The sequence below is a fragment of the Rhynchophorus ferrugineus genome, unplaced genomic scaffold (assembly GCF_030347505.1).
Source record: "Rhynchophorus ferrugineus isolate W39M unplaced genomic scaffold, kcgeb_rfMv2 rfM7, whole genome shotgun sequence".
Taxonomy (NCBI): domain Eukaryota; kingdom Metazoa; phylum Arthropoda; class Insecta; order Coleoptera; family Curculionidae; genus Rhynchophorus; species Rhynchophorus ferrugineus.
In genome coordinates this window covers 19,696,220-19,712,653 of record NW_027472586.1, presented here as the reverse complement: position 1 = coordinate 19,712,653, position 16,434 = coordinate 19,696,220, and the positions used below count along the sequence as shown (strand labels likewise).

The following is a 16,434-nucleotide window of genomic DNA, read 5'->3' as shown; positions in this document are numbered from 1 at the left end:
ATCGCTGGATCAAGTGCATCAAGCTAAAAGATATCTATGTTGAAAAATAAATCGCCACTTTTCCAAAATTTTCATTCTTTCATTCATTCTTTTACAGGCCAAGTACTTATCGGACCGCCCACGTATATCTTATTTCGTTTAAATAAAACAATTTTCCAAATAAATTAATAGTTTTTGTGATTAAAACCCTTTCCCATTTTATAACTGACGCATGCGGTAGAATTCCGAAATCATAAGGCTGTTCTCTTTTGAATTTACTCAGTTAACTGGAATCAAATTAATTATCGAGAAAAGAAGACAGCTTAACATTAGATTGGTAATCGTTCACAGTTACTTGAAGCATTCCTTGGTATAGTTAAGTCAAATTTGAGCAAAAATATCGCAGCTGATCGCGTAAGGTCACAAAATAGCCATTTACTAATTTATAGCCCTAACCATAAAATATTCCGAGTAAGAAATATTCAAGTTTTGAAAAACACTCATAGTTTATGGATTCCCAGCACATGCATCACAATTAAAGATATAAAGCCACCAAAGACGGACTGAAGTTGCTGTGAATTAACATACTTTACTGGAATTTGGACAGAAGCTTGCAGTTCAGGGTGAACGATCACCAAAGGCGGATTGTATTTCTTAAAAAACTATTATAATTTGGAATCACTAACACTTGGATAACTATTCTATAGAGAGACACCATGGAAACAAAAATAATTTTATTAGAACTACGCTGTCCAGACGGAACAGATGTGAAGGTTAATGACTACGAACTACATTGCGTCTTCAAGTGCTTGTATTAGGATTGAATGGTGCGATGAGGTATGCTGTTTTTACCTGTGTTGTAATAGATAAAAACCCTCACCGTCGTTTCGTATCACCGTTCAACTTCGTTGAATCTCCTCTTCCTTTCTTAAAACAGCTTTTTGTAAATTGAAAGCTTTTCATGAGATATAGATGAAGAAGATACCATACTTCGACTCTCCAAATTCCCTATGATTTACCCCATGAAACATCTACTGCGAAGGAAGTTAAACAAATGATAAGGAATGGAAATTAAGCGCAAAATAATCCTGAATATGATATAATAACTGAAAAAAATATACAAGAATTACCAGAGGCGCATAAAATTTAAAACATTTTTATTTAATACAAATTTTCGAATGAATTGCTCTCCTAGAATTTATGACAGTATCCTACGGAGTTATATAAGTTCATTGCTTGTCATCTCAAAAGTTTTCGAGAAACTGTACAATATTGTTTTACCAGGAAAGTGATGAAATATCATCAATCACTACGCATATTTGAATAATGCGTTATGAAAAACAAAACAAAAAAAACGAAATTAATTTTTTCTCGCTTCATTATAGGCTACTAAAAATAAAACTTAATGAAATATATTAAAACACAATAAATTAAATATTCGTTTATTCTTTTGTATCTATAAATGTCCTTATTCCTTATCAACTAACAGTAAAAACATAATACATAGTAAAATAACATAAAAAATAATTAAACTGTCTTCTTAGTATCTCCTTAGAAAAATGGAAGTATATTCAATGTTAATAAAAGTATCACAACTGAGTATTCGAAAACTAGTAGTCAAATAGTTTAAAAAAATTAATAATTGAAAGTTCCACTGTTACTTTACCAACGAAAATTAATTATAATAGATCTGTAGTCATATTTTAGTTCTTGTTTGTTCTGAATCTCAAGCAATTTTAAAAACTCAATCATTTTGAGATATATGATCATATGTTTATAAAATGCGACAAAAACTACAATATCAATTTTTTAACCTTACACTACAATATCATTAGTAATAGCTTCATGTTAAACGTGAACGGGACGATCTGATGTTGCACCACCAGGTACCGCCAGTAAGTGTCTGGTACTACCTCCACTGGTGCAACTATCACCACTGCTTTTAGCACTTGCTAAACTTAATGGAGTACCTGGAAGCTTTTGCGGAGTACTCTCTGTAGAACTAGGTTCAACGCCGGTCTGATACAAACTACTTGGTGTAGGACCTGGTTCATCAGGTGTATAATAATCGGAATCTTCTCCGGCTGACGGAACCGGCCGTCTTTCAAGACGCTCCTCAATATCATCCCCATCAATATGATCAACTACATCATCCATATGTAATGCTAAATCTGTACTTCTACTAACACTTTCCCTTTTTTGTTGCAACAAAGGAGAAAGTTTCTCTGCTTCACTATCTTCATCAATATTCTGAAATATTAATGATGATAATCATCAAATCAATAAAAGGTCAAGACTTACTTCATCTTTATCTTTCTCATTAACCAGTTTAACAGAGTCCTTTTGTCTCTGTTTGCCTCTAATCATTACCTCCTTCTCATCCCTTAGGAGAGGGCATTTTTGAGTTTCTTTAGGATTTTCCTCCTCAGTTCTGCTTGTTAACATTGTAGTCAATGCTGCAATAAACAGAAATAAATATATACTGCATAAACTAGTTCAGAAGGTTACATTACATTTAGTGGTGTATTCTGGTGTACTTGGCTGGCTACCCCTTTTTGATGATGGAGACTGTCTATTTAATATGTGAGCCGCTTGAATGGCATGTTCATTTTCTGGTGTTTCCACCAAATCTGGCATGGCTGATGGAGGTTGTCTTGGCAAACAAGGACCATTTAGAGCTTCTATTAGTGATACAGCCTCATAACCAGGTGGTATATTATCACAATTAGCCTAAAAAATACAAAATAGCAATATATTTATCACTAAAAGTACAGAATTTACATCAGGAGGTCCAACAGGAGCAAGACTTGAATTACTGGTCTTCTGTAAAGCTCTTATCTGCAACAGAGCTCTAAATGGCGCACGGCATATTGGGCAATTATTAGCCTGATATCTTAAAGAATCTGCACAGGAATTACACAAACATAAATGTCGGCATGGTAAAATAAGAGTATCCCTAACATCACACATGCATATTACACATTCTGAACCATTATCTTCAGTTTCTTCATCTCCAGCTGCCTGAATAACAATTTTTTTTATATTTGAACTATATTATTTCAAGTAAGAAGAGGGATTGGTACCTTTTCATTGTTCTTATTTTCAATGCCATAAATTTCTTGTAAAAGATAACATAATCCATCAACCCACAATTTTTGTTTCAATGCTTTCAATAGAAAGATACCATCAGCAATTTTTTCAACAGTAGCAATTGTTGTATGAGATTGTCTCATATCTGAAACACAGCTTTCATAAATATCTTTCTATAAATAAAAAGAAAATGATTTACCTTCTGGTCCCTCTTCAGCAACACAATGAATGACTATTGGTATAACATCACGGTCCACATCATACAGTAATTCCTCCTCTGAATAAGCTGAAGGATCAAATACATGAGTAGGTTGGCAAAATTGTTGGTTTGCACCCCTCTTATAATGGAATGTCTCAGATGAAAGTGAAGGAATTAAAGGAGCATATCTAAAATTATATTGTAAACTATAATCCAATAATCTTTATATGTAGCAGTTTAATAAATTTAAAAAGGCTAGTATTTTTTATTATCCTTAATAGTTCAGCAATATATTCAATAGCTTTTCTATTAGAATTCATATAACTTTTCTATTAGATACTTACGTCACTCCAGTTGCTGTAATTTCCTCAGTACAAAAGTAATAAATAGTTATTGCACACCTTACATCACAGTCAAAGGTAAATTCAATATTAAAACAGGTATTAGTGCCCAATTCCACATCTGTTGTACTATTTTTATCTACACTTATCTTGTTGTACTCACTAGAGGCACGGACAAATCTCAGAGATTCTTTTCTAATATTTACCAAACATTTCATTGTTTTTGTGGGTTCATTAGGTTGTGGAGGAGGATATGGAAACTAAGATATAAATTATTACATTACGATATATTAAATATACTAGTTATACTGAATTAACATCCTTGACTTACAGGGGTAGGACGACTGCCTAAAAAGTTTAGGTCTGAATTCTCCCCAAATAAGTAAGATTCTGGCTGTGGAGTGTCGAATCTTTCTCCACCCATTATAAAATGACTTCCAAAATAGTTTCCTAAAGAGCGAATGTTATAATCTTATATTAACATAAATTAATTTCAATGCTGATGCTCTAAATCAAATGAATATTTAAATTGATTAAATTTTGTCATATGCATAAAAAATAGAATAGTCAAAAATGCATTAGAAACATGAATTTACGAATGCTGTAATCAAATTGCTCTAATATTAATATTACCTGATCTGGGTGGATATTTATACGCGTGATTTGTTACTACATCTACCTCTTCCACCCCATTTCTCTGACGACTTGACAGCAAAGCACCCATTATTTAAACGCTGTATCTGGTACAATTTAATTATTTCCTACACACATATTAAGTTCACTAACCAAAACTACATTAAAAACAGAAACATCAAATCAGCTGATTTTGACAGCAACAATTTTATTCCGTGGAAATTCAATAATATAAGTCAAAATCAGTGATGTAGTACGATAAAATATAAGTTAATAATCCTGTTTAAATATGTTTTAATAGCCTAATTATTTACATACAATGTGCGAAAATATAAAAATATGTAATTCTGTACTATCTATTCTACTATTTTATTAGTATATCTTTAAACTCTTCAAACATTATTGCGTTGTATAATTGAAACTGAAATTTGTTATAATTAAAAATAATACATAAATATAACTTCCCGAAATCATAGTATGAATAAAGTATTTAACTTTAACTTTTTTAATAAAATTAATTAATGTTCACGCGAAATTTAAATGTTCACTTTGTATATTATGTTGCATAAATAATAACTTATTACATATAAGTAGTTAGAATTTAATCGATTTTTACCCTAACAACTGTATTATACATTACCTTATACTGCGAATACAAATAAAATAAAATAAATTGACGAGTTATGTCACAGCTCTGATTTACACAAATATTTAAAAATAAAGTCCTGCTATTGTGTCATGGATTGTTCACTATCACAATGTAATAATGTTATATTAGAAGCAAAAAGGTATTTTAATTCTAATATGTTAACATTATTATTTAAAAACTATGATAATTACAGAATACTACTAAATGAACAAATTGATAAAATTGGATCTCAAGGCAGCGAAAATGAGGATATGGAAAGTTCCGTCTGTTCGGAGCAATACATATTAACCATCCAAAGGCGACCTACAACACAACAGCCAACTTGTTATACGAATAACAATAATTTCCTTATTAGAAAATATTTCACCAAATGGAAAGAACAAACACAATTCGAAAAATGTCCACAACCGAATTTAGAATCGTTTTTAAGTAATTTACAACACCATAAAGAGGTATGTTCTACAAAGAAGGAAAAAATGCGTGATGAAATTGTGATATCTGGAAACAACTTTAAAAACAGATACAAAGCACAAAAAAACATTATAGATAATCAGCGAGCAAAACTAGAAGAACAAGAGAAAATTATTAGTGAACTCAAGTTGGGGATCATACGAGAGGATCTCCTGAAATCAATCGAAAAAACCAAATTTAATATTCGCGACATTTTTTCGCACTGTAGTGGAAAATTGTGGCTGAAAGCCCCGCTGATCCAGCCGCCGGACGAAAGAGAGAAAATCATGGTCAGTTCACAAAAAGCACCAAAACTGGTGCAACAAATGGAGAAACGTGCTCTGGAAAGAGCGAAATGTCGGGAACTCATCTTGGAACGGAAAAAACTGATGGAGGCCGCCCGCCAAAAACTTTTAGAAGAGGCGATCGAGAAAAAACGATTTTTAGAAGAGGAAGAACGAAAGAGAAGCATTGAATTAATTAATGAGCAGAGGAAAAAGCAAATGGAGCTTCGAAGAATTCGACAGTACAAGAGACATATATTTGAAGAGAAAATGGCGAAGGCGCAACATTTTTATCATAATCTACTAATTATGCAAACTTTCAGAAAATTGTATACCAACTATAATAACAGTCGATATAACTGGTCTTTAGCGGTAAGCCACCATTTGTATAAGACAAAAGCAACGATATTCAAACATTGGATGGGATATGTAGAATCGAAATATGAAGTTAAGTATGAGTTGGCCGATGCTCATTTTAATTATAAGCTTCTAAAAGAGGGTATATTGAAATGGAAAGAAGTTAGTTGTAAAGGTATGCTGATTGAACTGAATAATAATAAATCTGTTTTAGTTTAAATTGAATTGTATAAGGTCACGACAAGTAGCTGAAGACTTCTATGATTTCAAACTTATACACATATTTTTTGTGCATTGGCACCGATATGTCTGTAAACAGGCTATGATTGAACACAAAAAATTACAAATCGCCAAACAGCACCACAACAGGTAGAAAATAAAATTAATATTATAATAATCTGAAGTTCTCTTCTTTTTCAGACTTATGTTATTTCATTATTTCTATTTGTGGAAATCTTTGCCGGCTGTATTACAATTGGAAAAAGCCCAAGAGGAGAGAAAAAGGAAATGGCGGGAAAAAGTCTGGGAGATAGTACCAGACTATCAACCTCCCAAAGATTTATGAAGTTACATATACAACACTTTTATTTTACATAAATATTTTATATATTTATATTTATTAGAAGTCTAATGTCATTGCATAGTAAAATCAGTATCAAAATCATAATTTTTTCCTGAATTAATCCCGTCTGATTTTAAGGAGAAATTCTCCAAACCTGCAGACAATTGTTGGGCCACCTTGTCCCTTCTAGCACGTTGTTTTTTCTCCTTTTTGAATTGATTTTTTCGAATTTGATTCAATTTTTGATTGCCTTCTAAAAGCATCTCAGGATCGGCTTTCTTTTGTTTAGACTCGCTAAGTGGTTTCTTTTCTGGCTTGGTTTTATTTTTGTTGCTTACAGTAACATTCTCATCTAACTAAATTGAAGAGTAATTTAACATGTAAATAACATAATCAGAAATATTACCAGATCATTTTTCTCTGTGTCTTCCTCCATTGCTTCTGTGGCATCAACTGGTCCTAAACTATCTAAAGCAAATGCTTTGAACTGTGTCCCACTGGTACCCTGTATTTTATCTAATATTTCAGTTTCCATTTTTTCAAAGCTATCAATATCAAATTCTTTTCCTACTTCGGTGACAATTTTATATGTACTTGCATCAACTGCTTCTTCTTCTTCTGGAGGTACTGTATAATAAGGAATCTTACCACTGCAGTAAAAACATTTTTTTAAAATTATTAATAAAATTATGAAACTAATAAAATACCTATTCCAATCTTCTAGCAATCCCCGTGCAGCTGCAATTAGATCTGGTACACCACCTTTTTTGAATCTTCCAGTTCTAGTAGCTTTCAAACTATAAAATTCCTGAAACAACAAATTCTAGTATGAGTTTTGATATAATAAAACTAAAAATACAATATCAATTGATAAAATATGTATTTACCTCTGGTGAGTTATACTCTGTAACATCGTACATATCCATCATCTGTTGTTTGGACACCCTTTGTAAAATAGCATTAGCAGGTGTAACTGGGTCTGCAAGAGCAGATATTTTAACTGCATTCCTTAGGGAAGCATGACTGTCATTTCCTGCTGCAAAAACAATACCAGGGGAATCCAAAAGTTTAATTTTGGAGTCAAGTTGTACTGTTTGAGATGCTTTTGTAACACCTGGTGTGGCACCAACATTACAAACACGAGATCTTTTTAAACTATTAATAACAGAACTCTTCCCAACATTTGGTAATCCTACGACACCAACTGTAATAGATGTTTTGATACCCTTATTTCTACAATAATTTGCTAACAGTGACATAACCATTTCAGCACCAAATGAAGTTGATCCCTGCAACCCTTTATCTGACTTGTTAAATTTTCTTTGGCCTAGATTCTTATTCTGGTTTTGAACAGATGCTTTAAATGCAACCACAGGAGATCTCTTCTTCAAATATTTCAACCATTTATCTAGGGTATCACGAGGCACTAGATCTGCCTTATTTAAAACCAAAACCAGTCTTTTACTCCCATGCACTTTATTCACTGCCTCCTCAACTTGTTTACATCTAGTGCCTAAAGGATCTCTAGCATCAACAACTTCTAATATAACATCAGCAGCTTCAATAACTTTTTTGAATTCTTTATAAAATTGTTTCAAAGACTGCTCTGTATTTTTATTATGTTCTTTGTCTAGTTGAGAGTCTTCAGGAGTTAAAGTTTCATGTAGTTGACTTCTAGCTTCAGCACTTGAAACCTACAAACAAAAATGTCAGAAATACCTCTTCGAAATGACAACGCTTAGATAGTATTTACTTACCAGTCCTTCTAACCCCCCACTTTTCAGATTCTCCTTTTCTTTTTCCTTTTCTAATTTTGCAGCTTCCTTTTGTCTTTGCTTCTCTTCCTCCTTTTGTTTCTTTAAAAGCTCAACTTCTTTCAAAATTTCATCTTTGAAAGGGCAAATATTTGGTACTTGAATTATCTTCGGTTTACTCCGTTTTGGATTCTTTTTAGCCTCACGTCTCTTTTTTTTATTATGATCTCGTACTTTTTTTTCTATTCTGTACCTCTGCTTTGCCGGTTGGCGCTTTGATTTCTTCTCTAAAATATCATTATTTTAATTTGTATAATCATGTATTATATATTACTAATTACTTATTTTGTTTTTAGCCATTATAATGATCTGTTTATATTGTCACATGCAAAACCTTTTAGGTTAAAAAGTAAAAGGTTATGTAATAATTTCAATTTTTTCTTCTTAACAACTTTAGACAATTTGAGGTAGTGTTGGTCATAATCGATATAATTAACATTTTTGTTTTCTATCGTTTTGTTAAAAATATTTAAGGACTAAATCTTACAAATATTTCAGATTAAAAAAGAATACGAAATCATACAAATCAATACAAATATTTAAACTATCATGGCGATCTTTAAAAATTTTTAATTCTCAAAACTATATTTTATTTCATTACACTATTTTCTAAAAAATAATATGATATAAAATTTGTTTGATGATTTTTTTGGTTATTATTAGTGTATGTTCGATTATGATTGACATCGGATGCTAATATAAAGAAGAACTTAGAGTTTATAACCTAACAAACATTTGTTTGTTGATCTCCTTCACGTGTTTGACGGCTAACTCAAAATGGGTAAAATAAAAACCGAACCTGATGAAAGTATTACAGAAGGGGATACTACAATACAGACGGAAGAATTATCGTATGAAGAAAAGGTAGCCAACTGCAATGTGATAGCTAAACCTATGGCATCAAAAAAATTAGCAAAACGTTGCTATAAATTAATAAAAAAAGGTAATTTGGTTAAAAGTTTGATTATTTAAACTGAATATTAATTTTGCAGCTGTAAAACATAAAACATATATCAGGTGTGGTTTAAAAGATGTACAAACAAGAATACGGAAAGGAGAGACAGGGTTGGTGATTTTTGCTGGAGATGTTACTCCCATTGACATAATGTGTCACTTACCTGGAGTTTGTGAAGATAAAAACATTCCATATGTTTATACTCCTAGCAGAAAAGATTTGGGAGCTGCAATGGGTGTCAAGAGGGGTTGTCTTACAGTCTTAATAAGGCCAAATGATGATTATGCGGACTCTTTTAATGAATTAAAAGAGGAATTAACAACATTGGCTGTAGCTTTATAATTTTTTGACATGGTGTATATTAAGTATAAGAGAATTATTTGGTTAAATATACTTTTTTTAAGGAATATATATTTTTTAATATTCGTAATCATATTGAATACCAAAAGCTTACATAAATGTATAAAATGGGTAATCATAATGATTTTCTGTGTTAAATAAAAGAACTATTTAGAATAAAGTGATTTTATTAAAGTAGATGTTATAAAAAGGTTTTGGTTGTCCAAAAGGTAGATATAGATACCTGACATTTAATTTAAGATCACTTTGTCTTGATAATGAAGAAGTAACATCTTATAAAATTCAGCTGCTGTTTTCTACTTTTTAACTCTAATAATGCCTAAATTGACAAATCTTTCTGCAATCCAGGAGTTTCATCACACATACATTATCAGTACTACCTACATAAAATATAAAAATAAGTTTAAGCATATAATATGTGTGTTAAAGATGTATAGACAAAATATGTAAATCAGTTTTAATTATACTCTGAAGACTGTATTGGGAAATGTTCTTCCATAATACGAATTATTAATTAGATATAGTTTTGTGCCATTTTGGATGCATAATTGCATATACCAAGTAAGATGTTTGATGAAACCTGGATCAGACTGTAAGTTTCATGAATCAAATTTTTTTGTTTCATGTTCAGGATCTAACTTATTATCGCATACTACTGTGCAATATTTGCCTGGTCAATAATTCATTCTAAATCACCCTTTTGCAGCTACCGATCTCACTCACAAAAACCAACTCATGTGCATTCTATAGCACTGTAGTACAGTAATCTGCGTAGTCATTAGATCATAATCTAAGATAACCACGCGCATTCATGAAACGCCAGTACAATTTTGTGATGTATAGAAAATAGTGCATTCTAGTCAAAATCAAGCATGTAAATTGACCTCCAGACATTGAAAGACGTTGTCATGATTGGATCCCGTTTAAAAAATCGCCCCAGAGATCACTTCACAAATAGCGTCTACCTACTAAATATGAATAGCTTCAAGGTAAAGTGATCCTATCAGAGAAAAGTCGAGTCATTTGCCGGCAACTGTACATGTACGTGTCAGCCAAAAGTTTCCGTACTAAGTCTACTATTGGGCACAAAGTATCCACTAGATAGTTAATAAATGATTTTTATTAATGGCCGAACGAGGTTCTGGATGACTCACGGTCGTGTAAACAGTCTTTCGGAGAGGCAATTGTCTGCGACCTCGGCCACCGAGGGACCTAATAGTATCAAAGATTGCTTGAAGAGAGGGCAGGATCGGACTCGGATTTCCGTGAAAAACAGAGACAGCTCGAGCTGTTCTTCTCGTTCGGCTTCAGCTCCTTGTCTCGTTCCGCCAGGCATTTCTGATAGTAGTCAAAATCCTTCAGGTACCAGACAGGCGGCCATCGGTGTTCCACGAGGTACGCCTGGTTATCAGGGTGCAGGAGACGAAGACTGCGCGGCGACATCCGACATAACTTGTTGTAATTAACGCAGAGGTGGTTCATACACCAATCAGCTAATTGGTGACCGTTATGCAGCTGAAACACATTACATATACATATAGAATATATTGTAAAAATCGTTTTTATTACAACACACATAAAATTTAAAATATAGTTTTGAATTAGTCTTTTCGACATCTATTTTCCTCTATGTAGAGTATTCTAACATTACATAAGGACAACCTTGAATATAATATCGACTAAGAAAATCAATTTGTTTACAAAGGAAATTCTACACCAATTGATTGAAACTTGATGATGAGATAAAAACATTTCGGGAATTATAAGGAGTTTTTACTCAAAAATATTTGGGCAACCGGACAGTCATCATACCTAAAAATATGGGAATACCCTATTAACTAAGAAAGTGGCATCATCTATTGGATGCCCATAATAATATCCCACCTTATACGGTGTTTGTAAAATTAAATATTTTATTTAAAGAGAAATTAGTTGTTTCAGTTATTGATTTTCTGCATACACATGAAACAATGGTTAGCAACATTGAAAGTCGTGTAATTTAAATTATTGATTAACGATTTTTATAACCTGAATTTCGCACAGTAATCTTCAAATCAATTATTCGGTTTAGGTTTTGAGAATATTTTTATTAACGTATTCATGATAAACATATACAGTGTTCCATAACATTCATAGGTGGTCACAGCTAACTCTAAATGTTAATAGAGGCTCTTATAAAAATATGTAGTAATGGTTGCTGTTAATTATGATAGCTTAAAATCACAGTTGTTTCAGTTTCTCATTAAATGTGTAGGTAATATATTTATTTATGACACATCAGTTTCTTGGAATTTCTAGATATTATACCTAAGACTATAAAAATATAACTTGATATAAAGGTGGAGTTAAGTTATTTTAAGTTTCTTATGGCTTTATCAACGCAAGATTTACTTTGGCTTGTTTAACTTTTCTTGCCTACTACTGCCTTCAATACAAGTATATTGTTTCCATTAGACAAGGTCTTATTACTGGTACTACTATGGATGTCATTTCAACATAAACTATGTATCTTTCACATCTTCATCCTAGACAGTAAAGTACGATCCAACAAACTGGGGTTGGAAATTTGTCAAACATGTATGCTTGAAGAAAAAGTTGGCTTGTTCTCTGTATACGGATAGAAATTTGTTGATATTTAAACTTCTTCGGTATCAAAGAATTCAAGTACTTAAGTACTTGTACTAATCCATTTGAACGCATTTGATATTCCTTCATTTTTTCTGCATTTAATCATAAGCGATTCGTCCAAATGAATAAAACATTTCACTGTGGTCTTATTTGTACAATCCTCATAAATGCCTTTTAAATATTAGATATTTTACTCATATATTATATTAGGGAATTGATAAAAGAGAGACAAAAAGCTAGAAGAGTGTGGCACAAAACCAGAAATGTTGTAGGCAAAACAGTTTTTAATAGAACAAGATTTTAATAACAAGATTAATGAACTGGCATTATTAAAATATTGTCCATCAGAAGTTGTGTACCATTAAAATTATTTGAAGACTAAATATGTTTTTAAAAGGTTCTTCATGTTAAATTTATTATATTATAGAAGATGAAAATCGCACCAGAAAATGTTAACTTGAGTTTCAACGAAAATTTTAAAATAATTTATGAACTCAAAATAATGTATTCTATTTATATTATATTCCTCAAATATACGTATAATTTACAAGAACTAGGCAACGTCGCGAGTCCAGATTTCAAAAATTAGACTCTTGTTTAATAAAAGCAAGAAAGCATCGATAGGAGTAGACTGTATAATAAATAAAAATCTAGAAAAGGGAATAGAACAATTATTCAGAACGGATACCGACAGCAAAAATGTGCAAGAAAAGTAAAACAAAAAGTACACCTACACCACTTAGTGGTACATAAAGTCTTTTCGATTCAAGACAAACATTATCTCACCAGTTAATGTTTTGAATACATTTTGAACGATGCAAACAGTTTGGTTAAGGAAATTTAACGAGTTTAAATTATTTTAATTGGCATCGTCCATTGTTGAAAGCCCCGTAGATTATTTATAATTTTAACGTTTTCGTTTAGGCGTTTGTTTTGTACTCGAATTATTGCTAGTTAAAAATAGTAAATTGCAAAGTAATCACCGTACTAGCTAGGCTTTTTTACAGACCACAAAACATAGAATTATAAAATGGGAACACCCGTAACCATGATCTCACTGTGTGTCTAAGTCACTAGAGAGTAAAAAGATGACAGATTTCTATTCTTGCCTTCGATTTGAAATTTTGTTTTGAAGACATCTTACGTTATATTTCTTTTTTTATTTTTGCGTATAATTTTAAGGATTTTTATTATAATGTTATTTCTCTAGCATTTAAGGTAAAAAATATTTGTTTAAATGCAAAAACATAATAAGAGTGTTGTTTTCAGAAATAAAGAAGTAAAGGTTCAAATAAAATTAAAAGTAAACAATGATAAATTTCAGAGAACCTTTTACGATCTCCTACATAAAGTTTCCAAATAGAATGATTTATTCTTTGCATTGTAGACCAACCAGATGATATATGGAAGATCATTGGTTAACCAAGATGCAATTCCTAATTGTAATTTCAAAAATAAGTTTTTCATTAAAATCTACGTCAATAATTATACAAATATATAATATATGTAAATTTACAGATCATTTCCCATAACCTATCGAAATGGAAAATATGGCTACAAGTTATATATTGGAATTACCAGTTATTCAGTCCAAATTAGAATCCTCAAAAAGTATTAGAAGTAAGTACAATATAATTTTTTTTCAAAAGAAGTAAATTGAGAGGTTTGACAACTGAAAATTATAACACATGTTTCTTCGCAGATGCTTTTGAAATGGACGAATCAGTGGCTTCAATTTCATGTTGATAAGAACCAAGCAGTATAACACCAAAAAGGCTAAAAAGTGTATATGTTGTAATATTGCAGGCAAGAATAGGTACTAGGAACTTATTTTAATTTGTTTTTGTGCGAAACTATTAAACTTACTGGCTTATTGGCAAAAGAATGTGCAAAATTAAATTTAACGAAAATTTTCATTCATATGTTATGTCCGCAAATGGTGATCCTTTTTAAAACAATTAATTATGTACAACATCCTGAGCAAATGCTATGTAAAAATAAAAATATTAGGTGCTGCTTGTTCCTCGTGGATTAAAAAAATAAGTAGGAATGCAAAGATATAACAGGGATATAATATGGCTACATATAATATGGATAGTGTCCTATTAAGAAGCTATAAAAATATATAAAAAACAAAAGGAGGTGTTGTAATTAAAATTGTAACATATCATTACTATGTTCAATAAATTAAATATTGTATTTTTATGTATGTTTTGGACAAATCATTTTTTTTTAAATTATATTTATTAATTTCTCCCTGTAGTACATAAACCCGCTTGACGCGCTCTCAGGTTGTTTAGACATTTGGCTACAACTTTACACGTGGGATACCGCATTCTATGTCGTAGACAGCGCTTCTACATCGTACTCCGACAGTCAACGGCTTCCCATTTGTGGAAACTCATCCAATAAAACGGTGTTATCTAAATAAACCGATTTGTAACCGTGAAAGGAAAATCCCCAACATGAAATCTTGATTTCCCCTCTCTATAGAGATATCATTGGACGATTATGAGGATCTTTTTCTGTTTCGGTTTTCTGAAAATCGGTATTTATGACGCTCGATGGGACCACCATGCCATTTTTCATCGACTTTGAAATCCCTTTATTATCTAATCGATATAATAATAAATAACCAATAGAATTCTCAACAATAAATTCTTTTAACCTTAAATACAACTTTTTGTAGTGATTTATTATTTTGGGGAACATGAGATAAATTCCTTGTTGGAAAAGTTCTACTTTTTAGAATAATATTGTGTCTACTAGTTTAACCATCCTTTGTCAAATATAACATGAAGTTAGTTGATATCTTAATGTAATATATGGCATATAAATTAGTTTTTTTTTAATATGACGCGCCTTTGTAAAAAGTCGGCACAATATATTTTATTCAAAGTATTGTCCATCGGTAGCCACCAGTTTTTCCCATCTTTCAGGCCATTTATGGATTCCATCTCGAAAGGACGATGTATTTTTGAGGTTATCCACGAATCGTTCCATTTTCGGATATCTTCATAAGTATGCCCCTATCAGAAAGGGTAAGGAGTGCTAAGTGCTAGCCCATACTTACTTTCCGAAAATGACAATATCAAGGCACTCATTTTTTTTCAAACTTCGACGAAATTACATACTAAAAAGTGAAAAAGCTTGTCAGTGAGGCTTCAATATGAAGCTGGTTGTAAATCTGTTTTAAGTTAATTTATAGACCTAATAAATTACTCAATAAGATCCAGGCCTAGCTAACAAAACAACTTTTAGGCATAATTCATTTTTATTCTTTACTTTCTTCCTCTATTTTTTTTCTCTTTTTGTTGCATAGCGTGCAAAATAAGTTTGAACTTCGACTATCACTACTTCATTCAAATCAACACTTCTTTCTTTAGAGCATTCTTCTGAAATCTGCTAAATGTCGATCGTTCTTTAACAAAAATCACCCTAACTTTTTTTTAATCCTAGCGTTTTAAACCAAGTGACAAAGTTGACAAATGTCATTTGAATGTTACTATGAAAGTCTTCGTGTAAATGAATGAACGAAACTAACTTTCCTTTAACACTTTATTACTAACACTAACTATTATACAACTAATTAACTAATGAAAATGTTTGAATGTTTGATTGTTGATCGAATGTATGTTGCGTGAGCGTCGAAGAAGAGGAGACTTGACATCACCACAGTGCCCCCCACTAGCGAGATGGTCGCGCAACTAGATTATATAAGTGATGGCACGTTGTTATCTATATGACAAACACGGTTGAGTGATGTTATATAAAATTCAGTTTCTGTATGTTAAATCCACGGGTTGACTTGAAATGTTTACACAATATTGAATTTTAACACAGGGTATTTTTAAGCATTCACATTTTATTTCGGCATTTCAACAGAAACGGAAAACAGAGTAGTATACTACTCAATACAAAGCGAACGAGCAAATGTGGGGAAAGAATAACTGACAAACAATAAATGTAAACAATGTCTTTTTACTAGTTTAGATTATTGGATCAAATAAGCACAAACAATGTCATGTTAGAGTGTAATAATTTAACAACCTGACCATTGTATAAAGTTTGTCAGTCCAATAAAATTGCAAATGTATGTCCTTGAGCCTTATTTATTGTCATCATAAATGCAG

General features: G+C 31.6%; 5 protein-coding genes and 1 long non-coding RNA gene across 7 annotated transcripts in view; 3 read left to right on the top strand and 3 right to left on the bottom strand.

Moving 5' to 3' along the window:
- Positions 1-1,405: 1,405 nt before the first annotated feature.
- On the bottom strand, positions 1,406-4,624 carry Mrgn1 (Mahogunin ring finger 1). The gene is made up of 9 exons (XM_076409527.1): positions 4,243-4,624; positions 3,941-4,059; positions 3,613-3,869; positions 3,269-3,456; positions 3,063-3,214; positions 2,761-3,000; positions 2,493-2,709; positions 2,281-2,435; positions 1,406-2,229 (listed from the first exon to the last, which is right to left on the bottom strand). The coding sequence occupies exons 1-9, from the start codon at positions 4,331-4,333 to the stop codon at positions 1,828-1,830; spliced, it is 1,821 nt and encodes a 606-aa protein (XP_076265642.1). The 5' UTR covers positions 4,334-4,624; the 3' UTR covers positions 1,406-1,827.
- Positions 4,625-4,886: 262 nt separating this feature from the next.
- Positions 4,887-6,649, top strand: LOC143199606 (uncharacterized). The gene is made up of 4 exons (XM_076409529.1): positions 4,887-5,030; positions 5,085-6,144; positions 6,197-6,351; positions 6,403-6,649. Exons 1-4 carry the CDS (start codon positions 4,981-4,983, stop codon positions 6,545-6,547), a joined length of 1,410 nt encoding a protein of 469 aa, XP_076265644.1. The 5' UTR covers positions 4,887-4,980; the 3' UTR covers positions 6,548-6,649.
- On the bottom strand, positions 6,565-8,763 carry Ns1 (Nucleostemin 1). Its single transcript, XM_076409528.1, has 6 exons — positions 8,640-8,763; positions 8,302-8,585; positions 7,432-8,238; positions 7,252-7,352; positions 6,951-7,194; positions 6,565-6,900 (listed from the first exon to the last, which is right to left on the bottom strand). The coding sequence occupies exons 1-6, from the start codon at positions 8,656-8,658 to the stop codon at positions 6,616-6,618; spliced, it is 1,740 nt and encodes a 579-aa protein (XP_076265643.1). The 5' UTR covers positions 8,659-8,763; the 3' UTR covers positions 6,565-6,615.
- Positions 8,764-9,077: 314 nt separating this feature from the next.
- NHP2 (NHP2 ribonucleoprotein) lies at positions 9,078-9,825 on the top strand. Its single transcript, XM_076409531.1, has 2 exons — positions 9,078-9,301; positions 9,351-9,825. The coding sequence occupies exons 1-2, from the start codon at positions 9,136-9,138 to the stop codon at positions 9,653-9,655; spliced, it is 471 nt and encodes a 156-aa protein (XP_076265646.1). The 5' UTR covers positions 9,078-9,135; the 3' UTR covers positions 9,656-9,825.
- RhoBTB (Rho-related BTB domain containing) overlaps positions 9,823-16,434 on the bottom strand; it is a 30,011-nt gene continuing 23,399 nt past the window's right edge. Inside the window, exon 4 of the mRNA XM_076409526.1 lies at positions 9,823-11,188. Within this exon, the coding sequence (XP_076265641.1) occupies positions 10,895-11,188 (294 nt within the window). The 3' untranslated portion in view covers positions 9,823-10,894. The remainder of the gene's footprint in view (positions 11,189-16,434) is intronic.
- LOC143200374 (uncharacterized) lies at positions 13,064-14,479 on the top strand. Of its 2 annotated transcripts, XR_013006705.1 has the most exons (4): positions 13,064-13,519; positions 13,579-13,743; positions 13,820-13,921; positions 14,004-14,479. It is a non-coding gene; the product is annotated as an uncharacterized LOC143200374 (long non-coding RNA). The 2 variants fall into 2 exon arrangements; XR_013006704.1 differs by having other exon boundaries at positions 13,064-13,743.

Bases quoted from the DNA above. Each gene is read 5' to 3' on its own strand.
- NHP2 (XM_076409531.1), top strand. From the start codon at position 9,136: ATGGGTAAAATAAAAACCGAACCTGATGAAAGTATTACAGAAGGGGAT. The intron at 9,302-9,350 runs GTAATTTGGTTA...TTAATTTTGCAG, and splicing joins CTATAAATTAATAAAAAAAG to CTGTAAAACATAAAACATAT.
- Mrgn1 (XM_076409527.1), bottom strand. From the start codon at position 4,333: ATGGGTGCTTTGCTGTCAAGTCGTCAGAGAAATGGGGTGGAAGAGGTA. The intron at 4,060-4,242 runs GTAATATTAATA...TTCGCTCTTTAG, and splicing joins TAAATATCCACCCAGATCAG to GAAACTATTTTGGAAGTCAT. The intron at 3,001-3,062 runs GTACCAATCCCT...ATTGTTATTCAG, and splicing joins AAAATAAGAACAATGAAAAG to GCAGCTGGAGATGAAGAAAC.
- LOC143199606 (XM_076409529.1), top strand. From the start codon at position 4,981: ATGGATTGTTCACTATCACAATGTAATAATGTTATATTAGAAGCAAAA. The intron at 5,031-5,084 runs GTATTTTAATTC...TGATAATTACAG, and splicing joins GTTATATTAGAAGCAAAAAG to AATACTACTAAATGAACAAA. The intron at 6,352-6,402 runs GTAGAAAATAAA...CTTCTTTTTCAG, and splicing joins GCCAAACAGCACCACAACAG to ACTTATGTTATTTCATTATT.
- Ns1 (XM_076409528.1), bottom strand. The intron at 7,353-7,431 runs GTAAATACATAT...TTGTTGTTTCAG, and splicing joins CAGAGTATAACTCACCAGAG to GAATTTTATAGTTTGAAAGC. The intron at 7,195-7,251 runs GTATTTTATTAG...TTTTTACTGCAG, and splicing joins TTGCTAGAAGATTGGAATAG to TGGTAAGATTCCTTATTATA.